The 9,786-nt window shown below is 38.2% G+C and overlaps 1 protein-coding gene across 2 annotated transcripts; it reads right to left on the bottom strand.

Moving 5' to 3' along the window:
• Nucleotides 1-3,976: 3,976 nt before the first annotated feature.
• Nucleotides 3,977-6,414, bottom strand: LOC125187691 (reticulon-like protein B21). Of its 2 annotated transcripts, XM_048084320.1 has the most exons (7): nt 5,829-6,414; nt 5,654-5,756; nt 5,502-5,576; nt 5,131-5,281; nt 4,984-5,053; nt 4,826-4,891; nt 3,977-4,227 (listed from the first exon to the last, which is right to left on the bottom strand). In XM_048084320.1, the coding sequence occupies exons 1-7, from the start codon at nt 6,280-6,282 to the stop codon at nt 4,052-4,054; spliced, it is 1,095 nt and encodes a 364-aa protein (XP_047940277.1). In that variant the 5' UTR covers nt 6,283-6,414; the 3' UTR covers nt 3,977-4,051. The 2 variants fall into 2 exon arrangements, with proteins under 2 accessions (XP_047940277.1, XP_047940278.1); XM_048084321.1 differs by lacking the exon at nt 4,984-5,053 and having other exon boundaries at nt 4,027-4,227.
• Between the last annotated feature and the right edge of the window lie 3,372 nt (nt 6,415-9,786).

The raw sequence follows: 9,786 nt of genomic DNA on the forward strand, positions 1-9,786 counted from the left end.
CGGTTCTACAGCGACAGGCCTCAATGCGCAACCAACAAGACCATACTCAGCTCATGACCGACATGATTGAAGAAGTTTGGAACCGCAACCGCCGCCGTTGAGAATTTGTAGTTTTTTTATTTCGTTTTGTAATGTTTTAATTTTAATGAAATGAAGTCTTTTTTTCCTAAATTTTGAAGTATTTAAATATTCAAATAATAGATAAAATGCTTAGGGCGTCGCTTAGGGCGGGCTATAGTCCGCCCCACTGCAGGTGGAATGAGCGTAGGATAAAATGCTGACATGGCGGTGCATAGGGCGTCGCTTAGGGCGTCCCACTGTGGATGCCTTAATACACTCAACATTCATTTCTTACACTTCGTGCCGAAAAGTTTCGCCTCAACTATGAGTGAACGGAGGGAGTACAAGTTATATGTTTTATTTTACATATAATACATTTAGCATATCTTTAAAACACATAAAAAAAATTAAACAAAGCCCAACCCAGCCCGGGCTCACATGGCAAGTGGGATTGGGCCGAGCTGGGCCTCAATATAGGTGGGCCTGGGCTGAGCTGGCCCGACCCACTTGACAACTTTACGTATTCACCACCAAGTACCGTTAACACAGTGGTGGATCCAGGATCCGGAAACTGAGGGGGCGGAATATATAGTATTAGCTTGACTTAGTGCAAACATGGCTATTTTTTCGTTGTTCGGGGCGACGCCGGAGGCAAATGGAGGGGGCGGACATGGTAATTTTACGTCCCGATAAGGAGAAAATAGTCGCACGGAGGGGGCGATCGACCCCTCCTGCCCCCCTAGATCTGCCACTGCTTTAACACCCCTCGAAAGATTAACGCATAGCAATCATCTTACCACGGATAACTTCCGCAGGCAGTAGTGAACACACCTAACCAAACCAAGGTAATCACCTCGGTGCCCCTTAATTAAAACAACACGAGAGTGTTGGTGGTGTTGTACAAATATAAGAAGAACCTAATGATACTTCACATTACATAGCTAGGAAGATTACCCTTATTGGCAAACGCAGTCTTCTCATGAACCAAGATGTCGTTGTACGATCTCGTGCAGGTAGATAGAATATAGAGTGGCATAAGTGATCTTCTTAACTTCAAACACAATATGCCTTGGCTCAAAGATTGTCCCATCGTAAACTAAGGTATTGCGAGCCTTCCAGGTCAGCCTCACAATCGCCATAAGAGTTAGCCTTCTTGCCTTGTGCATTACAACTACTTCGTGCCTTTCCTTGGTGATCCACTTAATTGCCATCGGGATGGAGCTTATCATGTGACATCTCTAACCTAAATCATATATTATTTTACGTAATAACATATTTTATTGTGATTAAATATTAAATTATCATTTACATTATAAAATTAATAAATAAGTGTCAAAATGATGTTTTAATAAATTATGAAAGTAATATAGTTTCGTACATACATGTGTGTGTACGCGTGTGTAGAGTAAACTGTAGCAATGTGTGACATTTTATTTTTATATATTATATGTATACATATGAGATGTCATTTTTATCTAGCTTTTCAAAGTGATGAAATTTTAGACTTTTAAAAGTATTTTATTTATGTTTTAAAATAATAAGTCTTTTGAGTATAATAAATAGGATACTACAGTGTTAGTAGGAAAAAAAAAATGCATGATTTTTGTGCTCGGGTGCATTACTCTAAGAGCATCTCCAAGGATAGCCACCGGCTAGCCGATTGACGTGGCTAGCCGAACCATTGGAGTAGGCTAGCCGAATTTCGGCGAAAAAACCGGCGTGGGCTAGCCGATCGCGTGTGGCTGGCCGATGCGCTGGCCGCCATTGTGGCGGCCCGATCGGCCAGCGGTATTTTTTAATTTTTTTTAAAATTTTTTTTAATTCTTTTTTTTAAATTTTTTTTTTAATTTTTGAAAAACTATATAAACGCGATATTCTCTATCTCTAAATTTCTGTACAAGAGCAACATCTAGCGATGGACAACAACAACTAGCCCAATACAAAATTAAGACCTATAACGAATTCAAGGCAAACTAACATTTTTTAATGTATTTTTTTAATAAATTAGTGAGGAGTAGAGTGGGGCGGTGGCTCGTGTGTGGAAGCCCGGATTTTTTTTTTTATTATGTAATTTTTTTGATTTTTAGTTAATATATTTTTTTAAAAAATAAAATTAATGAATTTTCCCGTATATGTCTCGTAAATTTAATTCGGTAATTTAATCGTGATTTTAATTCCGTAAATGTAGTATATTTTGAATTATATTTATTGCGGCTGGCGTATGGGCTGGCCTAAATCTGATGTGGCAGGTAGATTTTTTAGTGCTTCTTGCTGACGTGGCAGGGGAGAGAATGGCTAGCCTATTGCTGGCCTATTGCTGGCCTATGTACCATTGGAGATGCTCTAAAAGAGATGAAGAATCGGCTAAGCCAGCATTATTTTCTACACATAAGAAATTATAGTGGAAAAAAAAGAAGAAGAAAAAAGAAAGGGATGGAGAGATGAGTTATATTTAGTGCAAATAGGAATAAATTCATGCTTTGAGCTTATGATCGAGAGGGTTGTAAATCAAGAGAAGATTTGAGGGTTTGGTTTGTGATAGAGCTTGTTACAAGCATGGTTTTGTAGGGGTTTATTATACTAACAAGAGTGATAATGTGCGAAAAAGTGGTGAAATTGAGTGTACAGGAGCTGTACAACGTTGTAGCAGAAAAGTGCAAGAACAACTTGATCAACTCGTGAAAGAAGCGAAAAATGACCATAATCGAAGATGAGTTGATCAGTTGCGAACAAGCAATGAAACCTGCCTAGCCAACAAGTTGATCAAGTGGAGCTCACCACATATGATGAGTCATAGGAGAGAGAAAAGAAGATGCTATTTCAAGGGCATTAATGTCAAGACAGGATGGGCTTACCCTAGGGATTTGGGCCCAATGACAGGATGGAACCATCGAGCGCAATAAGAGTATGGTGCGCAATGCCATCTTTAGAGCCAACGAAGAAATCCAAATGTTCCAGGGGTATTACCTCTAGGAACAGCGGTCGACGATGAGCAGCAGGAGCGAGCTTGACATCATCAGTGCCACCATGACAACCTACCAATCCCAACATTACAAACCATTCAAGTACCTAAACGCTTGGCAGGAGGTGCGTGTGCATCCGAAGTATAGGGGAGGTGTATCATCCTCCTCCAGCAAATGGTCGAGGTCGTTATCCCTATCCGACGCCGGCGAGCCCTAAGCAGTTCCCAACGCCGCTCGCAAGGAAGGGAACAGGCGACTGTCAACCGCCGTCGCGCCGCTTCCGCTCCCTTTGTGGCACCTCAACCCCCACCAACTCATTGTGGACCCTTTTGGCTCAACTCAATATGGCCGAGACGTCTCACATGTGTCTCGAGCAACTTGAAGCACATCGGACAATGATATGAGGTCTCCGACAAACATTGAGGATAGGGCCAGAGAACATAGTCTTCCACGGGGTATTTTTTAGCATTTAATTATGTAATTTTTAATTTGTAGGATTTAAATTACGTAATTTTTATTTTTTAGGATTTTAGGTTTGTAATTTTTATTTTTTAGGATTTAATTATGTAATTTTTTATATTTTTAAAATTTGTAATAGTATTTCGAGTATTTTTAATGTATTTTTATATTGTAGAAATGCTTTTAGTGATTGAAGTATTTAAATAAAATAATGGAATGGTGGGACCTTGAGCATGCTCTTACGTAAGAGCATGGATGTGGGTGTTGTGCTATTGGGGAAGAGCAGAGAGTAAAAAATTAATAAATGTGGGTTCGGGCCTATACCCATGTTCTTTGGCAAGAGCATGGATGGAGATGTTCTTAAATATCAAACAGCTGAAAATACACAGTTACAAATATTTATCTTGACATTTTTATGGTATCAGACGAGCCCTAAGTATATGATTTCATTATCCTAAGTTAGAATTCAAACTACAAAAAGTGGAAAAAAGAAAGAAGAAAAGGAATTTACGTATTGTCTTTTACCGTAGGAGTATTTTGTAAGTATAGAATTTAGCAGACTTTAACAACTATGCCTTATTACACTGTTGATAGTACTTAAACGCAACAAATAAAAGAAAAAGAGCCCAAATTCGAGCAACAACTGAAGATAAATTCCAGACAAGACTGAATATTCCAAACGCCACTGCTTTCTTGTGACTACATGATTCCCACGCATCTCCGAATCTTCTAATCCAGAATGTACCTTCATACCAATACTACATTTTTCATTTACATAATTACAACACCTAATCTACTACTAATGTGTTTCATTTAATTTTAACACAACCTCAGTCACGCCCAACATTCTCTTTATGACCTTAATGAGTGGTTGAGATGACTGGTAAACCGTATTCAATATTGAATTAATTATTGATTAATTAAAACAGTTGATCCCAGAGTTAGATAAATAAACAAGATTAATTCATTATAATTGTTCCAGTTAATCAAAAAATACCTCCTTGTCCACAAAAATAGTTTTTTTTTTTTTTTCCTCACAAAATTAGTGCACTTCTACTTATGAAAATTTGTCCATAACACAAAATATACTATTAATGATAATACGAATCTGAAAGATGTATTTCTTATTTACCTCTTTAAAAATATAAATATACCTCCAATTTATCTATTAAATAATAACAAAAAAAACTAATATGTTTATTTAATCTCCATTTTTATCCGTTGAAATTGGATTTTAATGTGATCTCAAATTTAGTCTGAATTTTATTTTAGCAATACGACCCTAAAAGATTAAAAAATGAATTCAATAAATAATGGAAGAAAGCAACGGATTTGTTTGTTACCATATGCATTTAACTCTGAGGAGTAGGCAGAAGATAGTTTTGGCACCACGAAAACTCCAAAGAATCCTGACACCAACATAAAAAAAATCCAATAGTTACAAAAATATATGCAAGTACTATAGTATTTATTTGATTTAAATTTTTTAAAAAAAAGCAACCTAATTTTGTCATTTTCCAGATGGTTATGGAGCCTCCACATCTTGCTAAAACAAAAAGCACAACTGCCAACTGCAACAGACAGTAGTTGACATTTTGCCCAATTCAAATCGAAAATACTATAGTCAAGAAAAATGAATTTCTTTTACCTTGATTGTGGTAGCTGGATCTCCAGAAAAGAGGCTTCTCAATTTGGAAAGGAATCCATTTACATAGGGCAAAACCAACTTTATTACCCAAACAGCTTCTTCTTCTCCAACAACATATTCCTCATCTTTGCTATCCACATCAATATTTCCCCTAATAATTTCCACCACTAGTTTTTTTACTGATATGGTATGATAAAAACAAAATGGTGTAGTTGAGTCGTTTTTTTTTTGCAGTCGTTTTGAGAAAATGGTAGTACTATTAAATAGTTCGAGTTATAAAAAAGTAATGTAATTTAACTATTTGTTAGTACTGACATTTTATCAAAAATGATGAAAAAAAAAAGAAACGACTCAACTACAATAGGTTTTACCTGCTTTTGAGGGATCTGACAACAAAAGTTACAGCAAGATAGAGCAGAGCAAGGTAGGAAAGAAGAGAGATACAGCTGCCAAAAAAACATACTACTATAATTAATTGAGTAAAATGTGTGTTGAGTAAATTTCATTTGTATTTATTTGTGACCTAATATTGAGGTCTTTGGTGTATGAAGAGGAGATGATGGCAAATGCTCCAACACCAAATACAAAGGCTGATCTTGCTGTATCTCTCCACATTATCAAATCAGCTGCAAATTAAAAAAAGGCAATCAGAATTGACAAGCAAATGTCAATGCATTTGGATTTGTATTGTAACTCACCCAAACTCTCAAGTCTGGCTGAAGCTCCATCCTCCTGAATCTGATTTGGTATCTCCTCTTCCACAACCTCCTTCTGCTCTTGCAAACTGATTTCGAGGCTTTTCTTTTCAATCTCGACTTCGATTGCGATTTCCTTTTCTTCTTCCACTTCCTCTTCCTTTTTCACTTCCTCTTCCTCTTCCTTTTCCTCTTTGAGGCCATGATCTGCATTGATTGTGATTGGCTCATCGGCTTCGAATGTAGATTCGATAACCCTGAGATCCTCGTGTTGATCGATCTTAGCAGAATCGGATTTGATTTTCCTCAGCTTGACCGAATGAATCTCATCTCTAATTGGCTTGATGCCGGGATCAGATCTCTGCGTTGCGATCTTGCTCTTGGCAATGAGAATCTTATTAGTATCATTTTTTAGCATCATTTTGGTCTCCCCTGCTTTTCTAGCTCTGCCTGCCATCTTTGCTAGTACTCAATAACTCTAGCTGCTTCTTCTCAAAGTCATGCAGCATTGGGATTCCTTTAAACTCTTTTGCTTTCCACTTTTCTTTTATGGCCTTTTATTTTTTGGATATTACTTGCAGATGCAAAATATGTTTGATAGTTTACAATTTTTCAGTTTCCAATTAAATGATTTTAATAATGTTTTTGCGTAGACTTTCTAACCCGCACTGTACGTAGCACAAAAATAGAGGTGGATAAGGGTGGTGGGTGAAGAATGATTGGGTTGCAACTAAATTAGGGACCACCACCTTCAGATTAGAAGCAGTATACTACTCCCAAATTCCAATATACACTTTTAATTAAATACGAGTTTTAATAGTAATTAGTAAAATTAGAGGGAAATAGAAAAAAAAAATAATTAAATATTGTTAGTGTATAAATAGTCTCATCTCATTGGATAGAAAAAAATATTTTACTTTAAAAAGTGTATATTTTTATGGGACAAAACTCAAATGAAAAGAGTGCATATCATTAGGGTGTCTCCACCGGCGGACGTCCCGGTCGCCCCTCACCGACGTCCGACCGGGCGTCCGCCGTAGTGAGCGGGACGTCCGCCCACGCCCGTCCCGAGTGCCCCTCCCATGGGCTCGCCCCTCTCGCGCACGTCCGACCGGACGTCCGCCACAGTGGCGAAGGTCGGACGTCCGAGATTTTTAATTTTTTTTTTTTAATGAACTCTATAAATAAGGCTCCCCCAACTTCATTTCATTCACACCACTTGTGTTGACAAAGTTTCTCTCTCTAAATCTACAAATTTCATTTCTACTACAATGGAGTACAATAGCAACTCCCCCACCACGAGCGGAGGAAACACACCCTCGATTCCCATCGAATCGGAGGAAAATTTTGCGGGGATGAATCCCCAGATGGCGGGGATGCCGGAAACCGTCTGGGGTGAAGCCTCGCCCACCCGAGCAATGCCGGAAACAGTGGCTTCGGTTGAGGCCTAAGCTCGGTCGTTTTGCCGCCCTCTACCAAAACAACATGCGCATGGTAACCAGCGGCATGTCTGAGGATGATGTGAAGAGACAAACCTTGGCCCAGTACCCCAACCGAGAGTTGAACATCAGAGAGTTTGACCGGTGGGAGGCCTTTCTCGTGGTCAAGGATTCGCAAAAGTTTGCGATTGGTGTCGAATCAGCCTGGAAGCGGACGAAGATCGACTCTTCCGGTGAGTACAAAGCTGGCAGTGCTTGTTCGCATGAGCTCCCCGAAGCCGAGGAAGTGGCCCCGCTACCACGAACAGTACTCTCGTCGTCGTCGGCGCTCGATGGGGCAACAGTCTGCGCAGCGGATGGCGAGGGGAAGCGGCAACGGGTCCTACGAGGTCGAATCGGAGTCCCTAGGAGGCCCAGAGAACGACCGCCTCGCACCCGCGCAGCAAACGAAGACCCCGATGCAGAGCACTATGAAGTGGTATAACACGCAGGATCCAGTGTTGAAAAGGTTGTGCAAGGAGGTGGTCGACCAATGTCGGCGCGATTTAAGGCTGCCACCCATTGATGATTATGGCGTCGAGATCGAGGGCGGGGACGTCGGAGGCGGCAGCGGCACGGGCGACGGGGGCGAGGACGAGGAGGAGGAGTGAGAGCCGAGGGTATTATGTAATTTTATTTTTAAACTATGTATTTTTTTTAAAATTATGTAATTTTTTTTAATTATGTAATTTTTTTTTATGTAATTTTTTTAATGAAGTTTTCGAATTTTCCCGTATTCCGTTTCGACGTATTAATAATTCCGTAAATTTTCAGTCCGTAAATTGAATAATTGTGGGAAGGGCTAGTGGAAGTCCTAGTGGGAAGTTCTAGTGCAGTGGGAAGGGCTAGTGATATGGCAGTGGAATGGGAAGAACTAGTGCTGACGTGACAGACAGTTTTTATGAAAAGGGCTAGTGGAGGTCCTAGTGGCAGGAGCGCAAGACACCCTTACTAGTACATAAAGGCATTAATTTACTTTTGACATTAAACCACATGCACATGCCTAAGTTTTCAATGTGTACTTGATTTTACATAGCGTGTCTAGTTATCCTATAGCGTGTCTAGTTATCCTACACTACACTTCTTAAGAATAAATTAGTTGGCTGTTGCAATGTGGTGGTAGGCCCCGCAAACTGTTATAATTGACTTAGAGATCTGAAAACAATTTGTAACTACCTAGTCTCGAAATTTCTTCCTTTACTTGGGAGTTTGGAAAAAAATTTATGGGATTCAAACTCTTACTGTAGTTTGCTATAAAGTGTAATAGTAACAAAATTCTGTGATAGTGGTATGTCCCGATAATAATCGCAGTTAGTTCACCGAATCTATGATTAGTTAAACAGATAAGATCTCTATTGGATATTTGAATATTGTAAAGCAAAACTATATTGCCATATTTTAATTCTCCCTTCATCCCAAAGTTCTTGTATCGTTAATTCGCTATACTTTACTCGGTTTCTTTTATCATCAAAAAATGGAGTAACACTTTTAATCTCTTCTACTTTATTTTTTTCATTTAATCACTTTCTTAAATTTTTATGTAGTACTCATTCCGTTCCATAGTAATAGAGTCATTTTATCATTTTAATACGTTCAATAGTATTTGAGTCATTTCTCTTTTTAGTAACACATTATTCCACATCTACTTTACCCTCTCTTACTTTTTTTCCTCTTTTCATCTCTCTACTCTTTTTCATTTTCCACTTTATTCTCCCTTTGCTTAACTCACCTAACATAACTTTTTTTAATCTTCATGCCGAAAAGAAACGCCTCCGTTACTATGGAACGGAGGGAGTATAAAACAACTCGTATAACGTGAAACAAGGGGAACTTTATATTAATAGAGTATACAATTAATACTAATATCTCAAATTCCAATGTTATTCATTCAACAATAATCACCTACACAATTGTGTTGTGTGTACCAGTCTCACTCATATACCTTCACAAACAAAAGCATAAATTCTTGAGAAAAATTAATATTCTGTATAAATTGTGGAACAATGACACACCAACTTAGTAATTACTTCTTCTACGCTGACTAAACGTTATATTTCCAAATCAAATGTATGCTTAACAAGTGCATTATTTTCAAGTCTTTTATATATGGAGTAAACTGCGGAAAACGTCCTTATACTACATGATTTACTCTAACCAAATTACTCTTTCACTTTTCAGGAAGAATTATTAAAATTTTCAAGCCAACTTGATGTGTAGTAGTTTCCATTTAAAAGTGACTGCCACTTAACATTCATAGCTGACACACTTTACACTAATGGTATTAATCAAACCACAAATGATATTATTACCCCATCGTTTTAATTAGTTGGTGTGTCACACATCACACATGTCTTAACCCGAATGAATACATTATGGTGGTATTCGGTTTTCTAGATAAAATAATATTAAGATACAATCTGAAATTGAGTTGTGAGATTATTTTAGTAATAAGAGATTAGCTATGACTAATTATCCCATGATTA

Source organism: Salvia hispanica, chromosome 5, assembly GCF_023119035.1.
Source record: "Salvia hispanica cultivar TCC Black 2014 chromosome 5, UniMelb_Shisp_WGS_1.0, whole genome shotgun sequence".
Lineage (NCBI taxonomy): Eukaryota > Viridiplantae > Streptophyta > Magnoliopsida > Lamiales > Lamiaceae > Salvia > Salvia hispanica.